At 34.5% G+C, this 20,299-nt stretch overlaps 1 protein-coding gene across 2 annotated transcripts; it reads left to right on the forward strand.

The window, feature by feature from the left end:
- Nucleotides 1–16,477: 16,477 nt before the first annotated feature.
- LOC111398948 (F-box/FBD/LRR-repeat protein At1g13570-like) lies at nucleotides 16,478–19,150 on the forward strand. Of its 2 annotated transcripts, XM_023026122.1 has the most exons (4): nucleotides 16,478–16,584; nucleotides 17,259–18,132; nucleotides 18,284–18,442; nucleotides 18,732–19,150. In XM_023026122.1, exons 2-4 carry the CDS (start codon nucleotides 17,308–17,310, stop codon nucleotides 19,032–19,034), a joined length of 1,287 nt encoding a protein of 428 aa, XP_022881890.1. In that variant the 5' UTR covers nucleotides 16,478–16,584; nucleotides 17,259–17,307; the 3' UTR covers nucleotides 19,035–19,150. The 2 variants fall into 2 exon arrangements, with proteins under 2 accessions (XP_022881890.1, XP_022881891.1); XM_023026123.1 differs by lacking the exon at nucleotides 16,478–16,584 and having other exon boundaries at nucleotides 16,877–18,132.
- The last annotated feature ends 1,149 nt before the right edge of the window (nucleotides 19,151–20,299 follow it).

Below are 20,299 nucleotides of genomic sequence, written 5' to 3' on the forward strand. Positions count from 1 at the left end.
TTGCATGAAATTAAGTCCATATCTAGCTCTTATTTCTTAAAATTTGTTCTTTCTTAAACTCATTTTTAGTTATACATTTCATCAATTTTTATCAAAATCTAACCGAAAAACTTATAAGCTCAAAATTATAATTACTTTTTGAATAATGTTATTCATAGTCAACGACAGCGACAATCATCTTATGTGACAACTTGTTCCAAAATTTTATTTTTCAGTAATTTTATCATATTTATCTAACTGTTATACAAATTAATTAGGATTTTTAGCCTTCTTATATAAAGCATATTCATTACCTGCCAATTACGATTAATCCGTCAAATTGAAACCTCCATTAGATTCGGCAACTAAGGACGAGATTGGGAAAATTGCTGCAGAGGTGCCAAACCTTTCATTTGTGCCACTTGAGGTACCTAACTTTTAACAAATTCTCAGGTCCGGTCCGAATTGATAGAAACCGTCACTGAGGCAGTCAGTTGACCCATAAATGTACAAATTAATAATTTTGACCAAATAAGAAAGGGATATTTCAGTCACAACAAATTTACCCTTCTACAAAATTATTCATCTTCCACGGTTTTCGGCAATCTAGGGGCAGATTCGAGATTTATTGAAACCACTAGAGAGGAAGTGGTTGAGACCTTTAGCAAGATCAAGCAACTAGGAACCATCTCTGAATATCAAGATAGATTTGAGGAATTGAAAGCCCAAGTGATGATGACATTACCTCATGTCCCAGAATCTTGTTATGTCTTTGTTTTTATCAGTGGTCGAAGGGAGAGATCAAGTCCATGGTAAAGATGATGAAACCCAACACCCTATCCAAAGCCTTTGAAGTTGCTTCTCTTCAAGAGTCCACCATATTAGCCATCAAAAAATTCTAAAAACTTAGAAATTTTACCCAAACAAGTAGAGTCCCTATCCTACCAAGCCATCTGATGAAATCAAACCTAAAGAACCATGACCAAAGGTTAACAAAAATCCAAATAACTTTAAAACAATCACATCTTCTGATTTCCAAACCAAGAGAAACCTAGGCCTATGTTACAAGTGTGATGAAAAATACACAATGGGACATGTATGCAAAATATGTCTATGAACTTTATATTCGTAGATAAAGAAGAGGAGAATGAACCTCAGGTAGATAAGGAACATGAGTTTGATGAGGAATCAGGGGATGAAGAAAACATGGAGATCTCAATTAATGCCTTGGTTGGGAAATTGAAACACAAAACAATCAGAGTACCAGGAGTGATTAAAGGGAGGAAGGTTTCCATACTGATTGATAGTGGGAGCTAAAGAACTGAAGTTTGCTAATGATGAGGATAGCAAATTGACAATGAGGGTGGCTACTAGGGATAAACTGGAAAGTAAATCCTTAAGCCAACTAGTGGTGTGGAAGATGCAGTCTTGGTAATTTCAATTCAAACTTAGAACTCTTAAGTTGGCTAGAGGTGATGCAGTGACAAGGATAAATTGGATTAGTCAATTTGGTCCAATTACATTAAATTTTGTGCAAGGGCATGTCCAGTTTAAAAGTAATGGGGAAAGTGGTGGAATTGAAAAGTGACATATCAAACCAGTCTACTAAGATGATGGAAATGGAAGAGGTGAAAAGCTAATTCACAGGAGCCCATATGGATTGGCTGGGCAGTTATACTCACAAAGTAGGGGATAAAGTATGAAATACCCAACAGACTGCAAGAAGTAATCTAGCAATTCTTAGGAGAATTTGAGAAACCTAAGGGATTACCCTCTCCTAGGTCTCATGATCATCACATACCATTAAAGGAGAAAGCGCACACACCTTCGAACTCAGACCATACGAGTGTCCTTCTATGCAAAAGTCAGAGAGAGTGAAGCTGGTTAAGGAATGTTAGATAGTGGGATCATCCAACCTAGCAACAACCCCTTTTCCTTCACCAATCATCCTAAGAAGAAAGATGGTTCATGGAGGCTCTGTGGACCATAGGCAATTAAATAGCTTGACAATTGAAAACAAGTTCCCTATACCCCTTATAGATGAGTTACTGGATGAACTGTAGGGATCCTAATACTTCTACAAGATAGATCCTAGAGCAGGGTATGATTAAATCAGAGTGGCTAAGGGGGGACATTCACAAGACAGCGTTCGAGACTCATCAAGGACTTGAGTTCAAGGTAATGCCCTTTGGCCTTACCAATGCACCAGCAACCTTCTAGAGCCTCATGAATGTGGTCTTCAAGAATCAACTACGAAAATTTGTGTTAGTGTTCTTTGATGACATCCTAATTTACAGCAAGGATGAAATCATCCACTGCCACCATCTTAAAACAATTTTGAAAATCTTACACAGGTATCACTATATGTAAAGGAGTCTAAATGTAGTTTTGGACATATGCAAGTTGAGTATCTTGTGCATATAATCAGTTAAAATGGGTTTTGGTTGATCCTAACAAAGTAAAGGCAATGAAGCTATGGCCTAAACCCAATAACATCAAACAATTGGTAGGGGTTCTTAGGATTGATTGGGTACTACAGAATGTTTGTGAAAGGGTACGAATTGATAGCAAGACCTCTGATAGACCTTCTTAAGAAAGACAACTTCCAATGGACAGAAGTAACTAAATTGGCATTTGAGCAATTGAAGCAAGCCGTGATCACCTCTCCTGTACTAGCTCTGCCTGATTTCAGCCAACCCATCACTATTGTAACTAATGCTTACCAAAAGGGAATATAAGTTGTATTAATGCAAGGTAAGAGGCCTTTAGCTTATTTGAGAAAGGCAATTCAGATGTAGTACATGGAGATGTCCATCTATGAGAAGGAGCTCCTAGCTTTGGTGATGACAGTAGGTATGTGGAGACACTACCTAGAAAGCCATTATTTTATTATCAAGACTGATCATCAGTCTCTTAGATACCTTTTAGAGCAAAGTATAACTATTCCTCCTCAATGGGGCCACGCCGGTACGACTGAATATGCCTTAGAAAGGTCAATCCCTCTCCTACGACACCAAAAAAATTAAGCCAAGCTTCTAACCGCCCGCAACAATGGCTCACTGAACTACTCTGTCTCAACTATGAAATTATGTACAAGATGGGGTCTAACAACCTAGTGGCAAATGCTCTATCAAGAATGCATGAAGGACTTACAGAATGTGCAAGGGTCACACTAGTAACCCCTGCTTGGATCCAAGAAGTAATTGATAATTACAAAGAGGATAGATGGGCTGAAGAAAAAATTCAAACTCTACTGTTACAGACTAATGCTAATCCCAAGCTTTCCTATTTGAATGGGCTGCTAAAATAGAAAGAAGGATCTATATTGGGTCAAGGAAATGAAGGAATAGCATCGTTTATATAATTAATTCAAAACATACATGGCTCACATGAAGGAGACCATTCTGGGATCCATAACAACATTTATAAGGCTAAGCAACAATTTTTTTGGCCAAGAATAAATTAGGATATTAAGAAGAAATTTTGTAAGTGAACACGTTCTTTACCTCGATTTACTACGACCTCTACCTGAGCCACGAAATTCCTAGAGTCATATGTTGTTGAAGGCTTACCTAATTTAGGGAAGAAAAACACCATTCTGGTGGTAGTGGACAGATTCACTAAGTATGGGCATTTTATTACCCTCACACGCTCTTTTTCAGCTGTGATAGTAGCCAAGAACTTCCTTGACAATGTATACAGACTACATGGTATGCCTCAAGATTGCAAATTCTGGCAAGAGTTATTCACTTTAATGGGCTCAAAACTTCATCTTAGATCTGCCTACTATCCACAGACAGAGAGGCTTAATCAATGCCTGGAAATATACTTAAAGTTTATTACATATCAGCCGCTAAGGCACCGAGGGATATGGTTACGTATACTGAATGGTGGTATAACACTTCTTACCATTCTACTATAAGAATGACTCCATTTGAAACACTTTATGGGATCAAGCCTCCTCAGTTGGCCCTAGGCCTGTATCAACAATCAATGTAGTGGCAATGGAGGGATTACTACAGGAAAGCTACAAATTAGATCAGCAGCTGAAAGAGAACTTGTCACGGGCTAGAGAGAGGATGAAACATTATGCTGACAAGAATAGATCTGAGAGAACTTTCGAAGAAGGTGATTGGGTGTTTCTAAAACTCCATCCCTATGCATTCAAACCCAATCACAAACTTTGTGCTAGATACTTTGGTCCTTATCAAGTAAGTGAGAAGATAGGCACAGTAGCATATCAATTAGCACTACTGGAGTGTACTAAAATTCACCATGCTTTCCATGTTTCTTTGTTGAAGAAAAAGATAGGAGACACTAGTATGCCAATGTTACAACTACCAGAACATAGCAAACCCCAACTAGAAAAACACTTTCCACTTGCTATCTTACAGACCAGGTTGGTAAGCCATAGGAACCATAGTTCACTTCAGTGGTTAACCCAGTTGCCTGATCTCCTAACTGATAACGTGACATGGAGGGATACAGAATGGATTAAAGCCAAGTTTCCTAGTTGTAGATCTTGGGGACAAGATCAAGGTAAGAGAGAGGGTTGCTATGTGGGAGATGGATGGAGAAAGAAAGGATGCAAATCAGTTACAAAGAAGAAGAAGAAGAACAGTGCAATGAAAGGAGAAGTAGGAGGAGAAACCAACGGAATTATCTAAAATTCAAATTGCAAACGGTGTCGTTTCTTAAAAAAAAAGGTTGAACCCCAACCTTAAGGGCCCCACCGCCCCACCCCTAGAGCTTTGTGAGTGAAGTAAATCGCAGGATGTGTTCCAGCAGGCCAGCGAACAAGAGCTGTCTATACACTGCGCCTACAAGAAGTCCAATTTCATGTCTCAGGAATTGAATCCCCACACTGCGGCTACCAGCATTTATACCATTGGGCTATGCCCCAGGGGGCGGTGTCGTTTCTTTATTAAAGTTGTAATAGATTTAGGGAAACGTTCTATCATTTCAATTTTTACAAAATGTGACTTTACTTGTATTGAACAGATTTAGATATAGCCATGTGCGATGTGGAAATCAGTTCATGATTCTGAAATTCAGTTGCTAATTGAAGATATTCAATTTAGTCATTTCCTCAATTTCTTCTTATTATATCGTTTAATCCCTTCCCACTTTTTATTATTATACAATTTTGGTTCCCAATCCAGCTGAGTTTTGTCCATTGTTGGTTGTGGTAGAAGGAAGCTCCAACAGAGGTTCAATTTGTGGCACCAGGGTTTATCAATAATATACTCGTAGCACAGTTGATATTTTAAAGCTTAGACCTAGTGAGTTTTCTCCCAATTTTCACCGGAAACGTAGTCTCTCTTGATCACAACGTACTTCACATCTTCTGAAGTTGGGGACAGATTCTATGGTAATTAACTTGTTCTTAATATTTTTGAACCAAAAATAATTGTGATTTTTATTGACCTAGGTGGGAAACACTTTCCACTTGCTATCTTGTATATCAAGTTGGTAAGCTATAGGAACAATACTTTGAAAGCCCAAGAATGGCTAAATTAAAGGGAGTGAATTGGTTATTAAACCTTTTTCTTGAAAATTAATTCTAGATTTAAATTAATATGATAGCAAATGGGATAATCAAACAAATATGCACAAATACGAAAACAATAAGTAAAAGGAAAAAGAGTGTGCAAATGATGTAATCGTGGAGGTTCGATCCCAACCAATGATCTACGTCCTCCATTATGAGGCCTTTTACACTATATTGTTTGAGTTATGGTGCAATCCGACATTTTCTAACACGTCTAGTGATTTAGAATCAAGGAGTACCGGTCCTTTTACAATATAGAACTTTACGAGACCTATATAAAACCCATGAATTCAAAAAATAATTGAGTTCACAATTTTTTTGTTATAATTAAAACGAGGAGTCAACCCTAGCTCAACATAATTCACTTCAATGATTAATCCAGTGATTTGATCTCCTAACTGAGAAAGTGACATGGTGGGATGTAGAATGGATTAAATCCAAGTTTCCTATTTGTAGATCTTGGGGACAAGATCAAGGTAAGAGGAAGGATTGTTATGTGGGAGATAGATGGGAGAAGAAAGGACGCAGATCAGTCACAAGGAAGAAGAAGAACAGTGCAAGGAAGGAGGAGTAGGAGGAGAAACCAATGGACTTATCAAAAATTCAAGTTGCAGACGATGTCATTTCTTTATTAGAGTTGTAATAGCTTTAGGGAAACATTTTATCATTTCAGTTTTTACAAAATGCGATTTTACTTGTATCGAACGGATAAAGATACAACCATGTGCGAGGTGGAAATCAGTTCATGATTCTGAAATTCAGTTACTAATTGAAGATATTCAATTCAATTCAGCCATTCTCTCAATTTCTTCTTATTTTTTTCATTTAATCCTTCCCTCTTCATATTATTGTACAATTTTGGTTCCCAATCCAGTTAAAGTCAGCTGAGTTTTGTCCATTGTTGGTTGCGGTAGAAGAAAGCTCCGGCAGAGGTTCAATCCATGACAACAAGGTGTAACCCATAATGTACCTGTAGCACAGTTGATATTTTAAAGCTTAGACCTAGTGAGTTTTCCTCTAGTTTTCACCAGAAACGCAATCTCTCTTGATCACTACATACTTCGCATCTTTTGAAGATTGGAGACAAATTCTATAGTAATTAACTTGTTCTTAACATTTTTGAACCAAAATAATTGTGATTTTAATTGACCTAGGTGGGAACGTGTTAACTCTTCACATATTCATGATTGTATGATTTGCATTTCCAAATTCGGTTTGGGAAAAATAAGTTCTAAAGAGTAGGGCTTAAACTGAGGCTAAATACTTCTTTAGCTATCCTTTTCTGGAAGTTCTTAGAGTGGTTTTTCTCTATATTTTACCCTTATATTTTCCAAGCAGTTTAATTATTTCAACAACTTGAAGGAGCACATAAATCTATACAATGTGCACCCATGAAAGTTGAAAAATAATTTATTTTAACGTATCTTGTTGATTTCCTTCCTATTATCTCTGTGTTACATTATCAGAGCAATGAAGGACTGTACAAGTAAATGCATAAAGGTGAGTAAAGATATGGAAAATAGAATAAGAAACTTGCCAATTGAGATTATTGATCTTATTTTAGATTGCATGCCAGTTCTAGATGTTGTAAGGACGAGTATCTTGTCTAGGAAATGGCGGTATATTTGGCCTGTGCATCCAAAATTGATTTTTGATGAGCACTCTTTTAGAATCATTAGGCATGGCAGGTTAATTATGCCAAATAACAATATTGATAAGATAAACAACAAAAATCTTTTACAACACATGGGGCCTGTAGTTAAGTTTCTTCTGGATCTTTCATAAATAAATTTACCGCAATACTCGAATGTGGATCGATGGTTGTTTTTTCCATCAAGAAATTCTCTAAAAAAACTTCCCCTCATGTATTCCAATCCACCAGCCAAACCTTATCGATTGCCTTCCTAGGTATTCTCTTGTCCATCATTAAAACACTTGGTACTTAACAATGTTGTGATCAAACCATGTTCCTCTGGATATTTGGGCTACCTCTCTTTTAAGAATGTCTTGGTTGAGTCAAATTCATCTGAAGTTTATTTTTCCTCTCTTAGTGCCCCACTACTCAAGAAATTGTCCATTGAAAGTTGTGTTTGTATTCACCGCTTAAAAATTGCTCGAAGTCTTGACAGTCTTCTCGAGCTATGATTATTAGAATGAAGAGCTTACTAAACCCAAACCCAAAAAAGTTCAACGATTCACTGGGCAAAAGGGTTTTGGAGAAAATATGGTTTTGACTTGTTATCTGGGCTTTTCACAAAATTGCCAAGCATTCAAGTCTATCACTTTAACGGTTTCTTCCTCAAGGTGAGATAAACTAATCTTTAATTACTGTTACTAACAACACTTTCAAGAATTTTACAGATTTGATATTTACACTACAAAATCAATACATCGAATACCATTGGACACCAAGGATGTGATCGATTCAGGCTCAGGCTCTTGTACCCGTCTGTATCATCACAGAGGCCCTAACTCACTCAAGAACCCTCATAAGTCTCCAACCAGAAGGTCCTTCAATGGACCACAATGGACACAACAACCGTCTATCGCTTTTACCCACACACAAAAAACTACACTATTTGATTCTCACAAAGAAAAAGGAAATCAACTCACATACAGAAGACAATTCAGAGAGAACAGAAGACCCTTGAGGTTTCTAGACAGCTATATACACAAAAAATATGAAAAGATACCAGAGATTTAGTGTTAAAGGCACTTATTTATACACTCAAACATCGATCATAGATCGTGTGTTAATCCAACAGTCTAGAGCAACAAACTAGGTGGGCTAAATATCAGGTCTTGAGTAGTGGGTCATCTCGCATGACGTTATTGGGAAAGAATTATAAAGCTTGGGCCGAAGGCCATATCATCATCTCCTATTATTGGATTGGACTGGCATCACAGCCTAACAAATCTCCACCTTGATGCCAGTGGTAATACAAGAAGCCCATAAAAATACATTCAACAATTTAATCTTTTCAATCATAAGCTTCCCAACATTTCCAGTTGGCACCAAGCTTACAACCTGCATTACATCACAAAATTTACCCAGTATCAATGTTTAGCATTTGCAAACAAGTCTTAAACTTGTTTAGAGGCAACACCTATGTCCCCATATTTGTTGGATTATATTCAGTAGCAATTTTCTCAAGAAATAAAATCTCTTTGGAAATGATGTCTCTTATAAAATGCAACTTTACATCAATATGTTTAGTTCTTTCATGATAAATTGGGTTTTTGCACATTGTATGACACTCTAACTATCTGAACAAATGACAACAGGGCTATCTAATTCATTTATTTCGGAAAGTAAACATTTAAGCCATAAGGCTTCCTTAATTGCTTCAGTTGCAACTACATATTCTGCCTCAGTTGTAGATAGGGCTAAACTATCTACAACTGGTTGGAGTTGAGACTTCTAACATATACATGTTCCACACAAAGTAAACATATATATAGTGGTGGATTTTTTGTTATCCCTATTTCCAACGAAGTCAAAATCCACAAAGCTCTTAAGCACTACACCCTCTTTTTATGCACTAAATGATAATCTTCAGTGTGACGAACCTTTCAAATATCTCAACAACCATTTTAAAGCAACCCAATGTTCAAGTCCGATGTTTGACATGAATCTGCTAAGTCTGCTAATAGAATGAGCTACATTATGCCTGACGCAAACCATGGTATACATAATTGAACCTACTGCATTAGCATAGGGTATTTTTTTTTTCCATTTGTTTTATCTCAGTTTCATTAACAGGATGTCAATCCTTATTTAGCTTAAAATGGCTGGCTAAGGGTATTTAATAGATTTAGCATTATGCATGGCAAATCTAATTAACATTTTCTCAATATAACCAGTTTGTTCTAAACTTAGAGATCCGTTACTTCTATTTCTGGTTATTTTCATCCCCAAAATTCTTTTAGCATGACCTAGATCTTTCATTTCAAACTCTTTGCTTAAAGATCTTTTAATATCATTAAACACATGCATGTTCTGCCCCATTAACAGCATATCATCCACATACAGAAGTATAAAAGCAATAATAGCATTTTCTTCATCTTGTTTAAAGTAAAGACAATGATCAAAATTACTTATAGTAAAACCAACAATAGATACAAAATTATCAAATTTTAAGTTCCACTGTCTAGAAAATTGCTTTAAACCATATAGAGATCTTTTTGAGGTAAACATGTTTAGGTTTAGATTTATCAACAAAACCATGTTGTTTTTCATATAGATCACTTCATCTAGGTCACCATGCAAGAAAGCAGTTTTTACATCCATTTGTTTTAGTTCAAGGTCATAATGTGTCACAAGGGCAGGCATAACTCTAATAGTAGTATATTTAACTACAGGGGAAAAGATTTCATTATAATTTATGCCTTCCTTTTGTGTAAACCCCTTTGCAACAAGTCTAGCCTTAAATCTTTTAGGCATTTTTTCATGGTTCCTCTCTTTAACACTAAATATCCATTTAGAGTCAACAATATACTTACATGCTGGTTTAGGAACTAAAATCCATGTTTTATTTTTTATTAAGGAGTCCATTTTATCCTTTATGGTAGCCTGCCAGTTTACTAATTATTGGATGCTCATAGCCTTTCCATAAGATTTTGGTTATTTAAAGACAAGATCTTGATAAGAGAGGACAGCAGGCGACAGGTAATCTTTATACCTAACTGGCTCTCTAATCTCTTTCCTAATTCCATCTCTAGTTAATTGATAATCCCCTAACTCTATAGGCCGACAATCTATGCTCTCTTGCACACTCCTTTCTTCAGTTCCTTAAGGGTCTGAAACAATTTCTGCTTCTTTCTCCACCTGCTCAGGTGGAATAGGGTCAGATGGATTCCCAAGCCCCACCTGCAGCCTAGTTCCATCAGTCACTTCAGCTTTAGTTAGTCCACTTGACTCACTATTATTTAAACAAGGTATTTTAAACTCATCAAAAGTGACATCTCTAATGGTGATGATTTAAAAACCTCTAGTTTTCCTACTCCACAGCCTATAACCCTTTACTCCATCAGGATAACCCAAGAAAATACATTTATGAGCCTAGGTTCTAACTTACCTATACTCTGATGGGAATAGGAAGCACATCCAAAAAAATTTAAGTGTAAGTAATCAGGGATATGGCCAGTCCATAGCTCTTAAGGTGTTTTATCACCTAACACACTGGAAGGTGTTCTATTTATTATATATGAAGCTATCATCAAAGCTTCACCCCACAAGACTTTGGGAACACCAGCACTTACAAGTATGAATCTAACTTTATCTATTCATCCTCTCAGCAACTCCATTCTGCTGAGGGGTATAAGGTGCATTACTACAAAACTGATTAAACTCATTATTATAGAATTCTAGCATTACTACAGAACTGATTAAACTCATTATTATAGAATTCTAAGCCATTATCAATCCTAAGCACCTTAATCCTTTTTCCAGTTTGATTTTCCATCTAAGTTTTCCAAATTTTAAACTTTTTTAGAGTTTCAGATTTATGCCTCAACAAGTAGACCCAAACCTTTCTTGAGTAATCATCAATCAAGGCTATGAAATATATATCACCCCCTTGTGTGATAGTAGATGAAGGCCCCCACAGATCAACATGTATATATTCAAGAATAGAGGTGATTATATTCTTACCAGTGTTAAAATGCAACCTATGCTGCTTATTTAAAGTGCAATTTTCACAAAAATGCAATTTAGATATAGAATATTTTCCAAACACACCCTTCTTATAAAGGATCCATAAGCCCTTCTCTCCTACATGAGCAAGTCTCTTTTGCCACTTTAAAGTGGCACCAAATTCAGCACTAGAAGATTCAGCAACATTATTATTCATAGTACTAGCCTTAACTACATAGATCCCATTTCTTTTTAATTCATAGCATTTTTTATTCCTAGTCTTAAGATTTTGACCTATCCCCACTTTTAAACTTCTTCCTATGACTTGTTCCCTGGTTGCCTAGACTTTCATGTGTAGTATTAGACCTAGTTAGGGTCCTATCTCTAACAAATAGGTTTTCTAATGCACCATTGTTCCTTTCAATTTTCAAGTTCTTTACTTCTTAGTGAATTGATTACTATATCAGGAGTAAGGGTATCTTTGCCATATTTTATTTCAACTTTTACTTCCTTATATGTCTCAGGGATAGCATTTAAGAGTACAATAGCTTTATACTCTTCAGAAACTTTATCACCGGCATTAGTTATGTCATGTACCAACTTATTAAAGGTGTCAAGACTATCCTCTAGGTGTCAAGACTATCCTCTAACTCCTTAGAGGGGTCAATCCTAAAACTAAAGAATTTTTCTAACAAAAACAATTAGGTAATGATTTTACCAAATAAAGCTTCTCTAACTCTTCCCACAATTTTTTGGCATCATTATGTTTACCAACTTTTCTCAAAACTTGATCGGGCAAATGCAAAATGATAGAGGTATATACAAGTTCATCAGCTTCATTCCTTTGATCAGTTGTCATAGCTTCAACTTTAGAGAACTTTTTGTTGGACTAAAAGACCTTTCATTTTTTGTTGCCAAATGAAAAAATCTCATTTTCCATAAAAAACACCAAGTTCAAAAGAAATACTTGTCATTTTTAATCAAGAAATAACACACAGTATTTCAAAAAATTTAAAAAACTAGACAGCTAATCGACTTTTGAACAATACTAGTGTTTTGACCTTCACAAAAAATTAGAGGAATTAAAGATTACATAAAAATGCAGCAACAATATTAGAATATCACAGTTATATATATTGCAGTAAAGACACAATCCCAAAGATCAAAGGAATAACAGACTAATCACGATTGTCACACAAGATGATCAAATTCACAAGGATTCCGTGAGAATCGTGTTATCAGGTCAAGACTCAATTTGAAACATCTCAAGAAAGCACAATACCCAACCGTATCGACCCCCCCCCAAGATAGGTGCGCGGGAAGACGAAGGAGGATTATAGGGCAGATGGTATGCACCTTTCATGATCTAGGCGTCATTGATGTATTCTACTTCTTCTCCTTCTTTCTCGAGTAGGTGACAAAGATCCCAAGAATTATAGTTACACCACATAAATGAGTATAACGTGAGGAAAGCAATCAAGAAATGTATCAAATATATCCTAACACAAAAAATAATGAAAGAATGCTATAAGTATTGTTGATTGCAAACCAGTGGGTTAACCACCAATCAAGCCAACAAATAAAGCCCCTTATTCCAATAGTAGAAGAATCGAAGTTCCAGTACAGGGATTAATCCACTAAGGATAATACGTTTTAAAGTCCAACCTTCAATCAAACCCAAGATTCACCCAGAACTTTTAGATTTTACCCCCAAATAAGCATATTCGTAAGAGTAACCCTTAGATCGAAACAAATCCAAATCTAGGGTTTTAGAAAATTTCAATCAATCCAAAACTCGATTGAAACCCAGAAAACAAATGAAACGTGCTCTGATACCACTGTTACTAACAACTCTTTCAAGAATATTACAGATCTGATGTTTACACTACAAAATCAATACACCGAATACCACTGAACACCAAGGATGTGACCAGTTCAGGCTCAAACTCTTGTACCTGTCTGTATCATCACAGAGGCCCTAACTCACTCAGAACCCACACAAGTCCCCAACCAGAAGTTGCTTCAATGGACCACAATGGACACAACAACCGTCTATAGGTTTTACCCACACAAAGAAAACCACACTATTTGATTCTCACAGAGAGAGGAAATCAACTCACACAGAGAAGACGACTCAGAGAGAACAGAAGAACCTTGAGGTTTTTAGACAGCCATAGACACAATGAATATGAAAAGATCTCAGAGATTTAGGGTTAAAGGCACTTATTTATACACCTAAACATCCACTGTAGATCAGGTGTTAATCCAAATGTCTAGAGCAACAAACTAGGTGGGCTGAATATCAGGTCTTGAGTAGTGGACCGTCTCACATGACGCTATTGGGCAAGAATTATAAAGTTTGGGCCGAAGGCCATATCATCATCACCTATTATTGGACTAGACTGGCATCACAGCCCAACTAGTTGTCCTAAATATCTCCAATATTTGAGTCATATATCCCGAAATCTTCTTGTTTGAAGTTTTTTGCAATAGGTCTCAGACCAACGGTACTTCCAAGACCAGCAGTGTTCCTTGAACATTTCATACTCAATGACTTGGATTTTAAAGATTTGGATCATATTTCTATTGCTATTTGCCTGCTTCAAAGTTGCCCCAATATAATCTTTGCATTTTGATATGTATGTATATTTCCCAATTGGGATTTTCATATGTCAAATGCTTCTTTTGCAAGGTTCATCAGGAATTATAACTTGTGAAGTTGAGGGAGTTCTTAATTATTTGAAGGCTCCAAACTTCATGAAACAAAACCTCAACAAGCTTAAGATTTTGAAGATGTACAAGAATCCTGTCGCGGAACTCATATTGCTGAAGCTTCTACTTGCTCAGTCTCCATCCCTTGATAAGATCATGATTGAAGAGAAATGTCACATTGATGCAATCGAAGGCTTTGGAATTGCAAGAGAATCGATCATCGCCAAATGCAAACATAATATGGAACCGATATAAATCTAGCTAGATCACATGCTTTTTACCACAAAAAAGAAAAAAAAAAGTTATAATTATTATTATTAAATTTGATGTTTGATGTTTGATTCCATGGATTGTTATAACAATGTATTCCATTCAATTTTGTGCAGTAAAAAGTTTTAGCATACTTGGCAATATCAACGAGGTTTAGACCATTAAATAATAAGGAAATATCATGTATAGCTAATCTAGATGGTTGACTTATAAATAATACTCATATATCGAGTTAATTTGATAATATAAAAAACTATGATAAAAATCGTTCTTAACATAAGCAATGTATAAAGTTGAATGGTTCAATGGAAAAGAGGCTTTGGGTCTGATACAAATCAAATAGAGTGGTAGAAAATTTTGTGTTTAACGACTTAAATTTATAGGGAAAACTTCATTTAACCGTTCTGATGTTGTCAATATTCGTGCTATTGTGATCTGGCAATTGCTTTGCTATTAGGGTTGCTTCAGTATTTTTATATGTGTTAAGGGTATACTTGCTTTTATTCTTTTTTATTTTTATTTATTTATTTTATTTGCTATATTTGATTACTTATAATTAATTAGGGATTTTATAGCATGTTTCGCATTTCAAAGCTAAAACTTTAAAAGTTCATTTATTTGATTGACCAACGACATGGACGAGCCAAACTCTAATACTAACGATAAATCTAAAATGGTGAAATTGATTGTGTAGAAGACTTGAGAAGGAGAGCAGAGAACAATAATAAGTTCATGAATAAATAAATCAAGAGTGAGAAGAGGGAAATTGTGAACTTATTTTTCAAGAAAAGAAAAGACACTAGGAGAGTGACCGATGAAGGAGAGTCGTTTATAAAGTTATCATACGCATGAATTCTGACTACGAAATTTAAATGTTCGACTCAACATAATTCGTATTAGGTCACATATTGTAATTACCTAGCTATTGCGAGCTTAAACATTCATGTACTATTTGAGCATCTCTTATGTTTAACACACAGAATATATTTATATTTCTATATTACTTGTAAATCATTTATAATTTTCAAATTATTAGAGATCAAGTTCTAACGCAAATAACGAGCAAAATTTTATCAGGTTACAGACTTGGATTTGAGTTTCATTCATGAAAAGGTCAAAATGCAAAATAATAATAATAATAAATGAATAAATAAAAATAGGAATAATAATAATAATAATAGAATTTTGAAAAAATTACTTTAAAGCTATGCTAGGATGGAAACGGAGAGGGTTTGGGTCGAGACAAACCCTTGCCCCGTCACCTGTTCAACGAGGGGAAGAGGCCCTTGCCCCATTTAGTACCCATTTAATTTTTTTTTAGTTTTTGATAATTTATTTTATAGCCCTCATTTTACAAAATTTTTATTATTCATCATATTCCTTAAATAATTTTAGCCCCCGTTTGAGCCCCATTTCTTGGAGATTATAATGTTTTGAATAGTGTTTTTTTTTTGAGCAAAATTTTATCAGGTTACAGACTTGGATTTGAGTTTCATTCATGAAAAGGTCAAAATGCAAAATAATAATAATAATAAATGAATAAATAAAAATAGGAATAATAATAATAATAATAGAATTTTGAAAAAATTACTTTAAAGCTATGCTAGGATGGAAACGGAGAGGGTTTGGGTCGAGACAAACCCTTGCCCCGTCACCCGTTCAACGAGGGGAAGAGGCCCTTGCCCCATTTAGTACCCATTTAATTTTTTTTTAGTTTTTGATAATTTATTTTATAGCCCTCATTTTACAAAATTTTTATTATTCATCATATTCCTTAAATAATTTTAGCCCTCGTTTGAGCCCCATTTCTTGGAGATTATAATGTTTTGAATAGTGTTTTTTTTTAAAAATGAGTGGTTGAAAAGAAAAGATTTTGATTTACGTGTAAAATTATTTTAGTGAAAATTGTGTGGTTAAAAGTAGGAGAGAGAAAAATTTAATTTAATGTAATGGGGAATAATGGGGTTCAAACGGAAACTTAATTGTCATCTTCCATTAGAATTAATAAAATTTTATAAAAATTTTCATTTAATGTATTGAATTTAAAAAAAAATTATTAAATGAGACAGGGCGAAGACTTGTTTCCCGTATAGGGCCCACCCCAAACTATCAGGTTTGTGAGGTTTTTTTCTTTTGACATCTTAGGCCAGATTTGATCCACATTATTTAGAAAAGAAATATATTTTTAAACAATGATTTGACATCATTTTAATCATATATTTTTTAATAAAATAATATCACACAAAATTTAAAAAAAATTATTATTATTTAAACACATATTTTACATTATTACACTATCTAAAAATATATTTTTATAAAAATAACGGCTCACAAACAAGGGTTTATTTTTTATTTCCTCATAGATACACTGTAGACGGCGTTCTCAAGTACGTTTCCGCGAACAAGAGTATTTGAGAAGTAAATGGAAATCTAATGGGTAAGAATTGCAAGAAATCGAATTATAATGCTTTCTGTTCTGATCCCTTATCAATTTACAATTTTTCTTTAGTTTTTCTGGTCATTCACTCTTCTAATCTCTGGTGATTCCTAGTTTTTTTCTGTAATTTACAATTTTTCTTTAGTTTCTATATTGAAAATTATAATGATTTCTGTTCTGATCTCTTATCAATTTTAATCGTCTTGTCAAGATCCCCTTTTTATTTTTCTTAATCTTTTACTATTGCTATTATTTTAACGTTTTTTTTTTTTTTTTTTTTTTTTTTTTTTTTTTTTTTTTTTTTTTTTTTTTTTTTGAGAAAATTGCTTTGATCCATTGGAAAACTGTAAGCCAATGGTGCAAGAAAGCCGTGATTAGTATATTGGATTGTTGAGGAGGTTGAGGAAAATTAGGGTAATTAGAATATCATATATATGATGTTTATCCTAAATAATATGAATCAATGAATAATCATAGTTTAGATTGGCAAGGATGTATAATCTGTGGTTATCACAGGCACCAAGAAGTGGACTCCTTTCATGATGAAAATCGAAAGTTCAAGTGTGAATTTCTCGAGAAAATTGTTGTCTAATATAGGGTGGTTGAGGGAAACTTTCATGAGTCATATTGCAAAATGAGCATATTGGATATGAATTATAATTTCTTATTTGCAGGATAGCTATTCTCTTCACAGTTCATAGCTTGGATTTATTCTGTTGAATAATGATAATGGATTTTGAGCAAGATTTGATTAGTGATCTGCCTCAAAGCATTATAGAAACCATCCTCATAAAGCTTCCGATAAGGGATGCCGTGAGAACTAGCATTTTATCAAGCAGATGGAGGTACAAATGGGCCACACTAACGCAGCTTGCATTTGATGACAACTGTGTTTCCCTTTGTAATGACAGAGCAATTGTTGAGAACAATCTTTCTAATTTTATTACCCGGTGTTTGTTTCTTCATGATGGACCGATTCACAAGTTCTCTCTATCTACCTCGTACTTGCAGTTCTCGTACGATATAGATCAGTGGCTACTTTTCCTTTCGCGGAAAGATATTAAAGAGTTGGTTCTTGAATTAGGAGAAGGTGAGTGGTTTAGGGCGCCATCTTTTCTTTTCTCTTGTAAAAATTTGACTCATTTGGAGCTTGTTCGTTGTGAATTGGACCCTCCACCGTGTTTTAAAGGTTTCTTTCGCTTGAAGTACCTCAATCTTCAACAAGTTCTGATTCCCCCAGATGATATCGAATGCCTCATTGCAAGCTGTCCTCTTCTTGAGAGTCTAACATTATCTTACTTCGATAGTTTAGAATTGACTGTCAGTGCTCCAAATCTCAAGTACTTGATTCTGGAAGGTGAATTTAAGGATATATCTCTTGTGAACACTCCACTTTTGGTATTCATATCTGTTGCTATGTATATGACTGATGACATAGCAGATGACATAGCAGAGCATTTCGAACAAAGCTCAAGCTACAATTTCAACAAGTTTCTCGGTGGTGTTCCCCAGCTTGAGAAGCTTATTGGACATATATACTTCACAAAGGTATCCATCTCCACTTTTAAGATTAATAACTAGATATGGTTATCTTTTGCCTTTGTATAGAAACTACTTGGGATGTTCTTGATTATACGTAGCTGTTTTAAAATGTGAAAATATTTTTTTGTCTTGAACTCATTAACCTCTCGTGTTTCAGTATTTGAGTATTGGTAATCACGAAGGATGCATTCCAATTACATATCACCAATTAAAGTTCATAGAATTGTATCAAGTTAGCTTTGATGACATGAAAGAGGTTCTAGTTGTCCTTCAGCTGATCGTGAACTCACCAAATTTACAAGAGCTGCAAATCTCGGTAAGTTAAAAGTTTGCATTTCAAAGTTTGTCATGTTACTTGATGGCATGCATTTGCTTGTCATTTTGCCAGTTACCCGTGTTAGGTTAATTGCATCCACCTCCATTGAGCTTGGCCAAATTGCAAATAGACCCTCTCGGCAGAGACAGACCCATTAAGGGTCCAGTGGGTGCAATTGCCCCATAATTTTTAACCAAAACTCAATTATTTTCTACATAATTCTGTCCCGTCCCCACTGAACCATAATCCTGGGTCCTTATTTATGTTTAAAGACTTTTTTTTCCTGTAGGGTTCCTTCAATTCATCAGCTGCAACACAACAAGCTCCTGGTTTGGATTTCTGGGAGAAAAGATGCTTTATTGATTGCACTATGGGTCGATTGAAAACCATAAAGATGACCGACGTATCTGGAGTGCCACACGAAATGAAATTGATCAAATTTTTACTCGAACACTCACCGAGCCTTGAAACAATGAGTATTGCTCCTAGTTCATATCTGACAGAGGGAAGATTGAATATGCTAATTGATTTGGTGAGTTTTCGTCGTGCTTCTACTCGAGCTTCAATCATATTCATTCATGAACAAATATGAATTCTGCTGCAATTTGTAGATAAAGTTCTTTTCAGTAGGCCTTATATATAAATGTTCACAACAACCTGGTTCTGAGAGTTCTAATAATTTCATGTGAACGTTGAATTTTTATTTTATTTTTTGTTCAAATTTGATACATATTAAACTTATATAAGATAATAGGAAAAAATAATAGTGTAGATAGGTTAGTCATTTATCGATAATATTAAGCAAAATTCTAGTTTGATAATTAGAAATTTGATACATATTAAACTTATATAAGATAATAGGAAAAATTAATAGTTTAGATAGGTTTGTCATTTATCGATAAATAAATAATTTATCGATAATATTCATTAATATTTTGCTTCACACCAGTCTCAAATCCTTGACATTTTTAAGTGTGGGAAATGAATCCACGACCGCAGCAAGAGACCTGCTCATATTTATTAATTTTGATGTAGGAAAATTGTATACTAATATTTCTAGTGTTTGTAGGACTTTAGTATTATTTAATCAGTATGATTCCTATATCTATTAGGATTAGATTATTGATTTCCTTTTTGTCTTAGTTACTTTACGCATATGTCAAACACCTTTTAAATTATTCTAATAAAAAAACAAAAATACTGTGAATGGAATCATCTGTCAAAAATGATCATGATTTGGAGGATGTTAAATTTTTTACTTGGTATTCCAAAAGGCGTAAAGCATGATTAGGTTATAAGATCGAGTTCAAGTTTTATAAACCTAGACTTAAATAAAAATAAAAATTTTGATGTTATTTTAATTCTTTTGAAATATTAAATAGGTAAAATAATGCATACCAAATATCTAAAATTATAAATAATATGATTGCTTAATAATTCGTATGGCTTCACAATTTTCAAGTTTTCAAAAACTAGATAATTTTCACTTAAATAGATTCATAGAAACTTCTTATGAAATTTTCAATACAAAATTACAAATAGACAATTAAGAGTGTCATAGTTTGAATCTTATGTAACTTTTATCGGACTCCAATACAATGGATGGTGGAGTTAGGATTGATTGTCGTCATGCTTGCTTCAATTTCTCATGTTAAGAAGAGGCTTCATACAAAAAGTTATGGCTGAGAGGGTTTCATTTCAAGATGTTCAAATGTCAGTCTTTTTTCACTTTGAATGGTTAGGGCTAAAGTCTTAAAAGACTTATGATTTAAGGTTCAAATTTCAATTTTTTCTTTTAAAAAATAAAAAAATAAAAAAATAAAAAAATAAAAAAATAATAATAAATATATATATATA

Source organism: Olea europaea, chromosome 8 (assembly GCF_002742605.1).
Source record: "Olea europaea var. sylvestris chromosome 8, O_europaea_v1, whole genome shotgun sequence".
Lineage (NCBI taxonomy): Eukaryota > Viridiplantae > Streptophyta > Magnoliopsida > Lamiales > Oleaceae > Olea > Olea europaea.

Excerpts from the sequence above, each read along its gene's own strand:
- LOC111398948 (XM_023026122.1), top strand. The coding sequence starts at position 17,308 with ATGATAATGGATTTTGAGCAAGATTTGATTAGTGATCTGCCTCAAAGC. Across the intron at positions 18,133-18,283 it reads GACATATATACTTCACAAAG|TATTTGAGTATTGGTAATCA; the intron begins GTATCCATCTCC and ends CTCGTGTTTCAG. Across the intron at positions 18,443-18,731 it reads TACAAGAGCTGCAAATCTCG|GGTTCCTTCAATTCATCAGC; the intron begins GTAAGTTAAAAG and ends TTTTTCCTGTAG.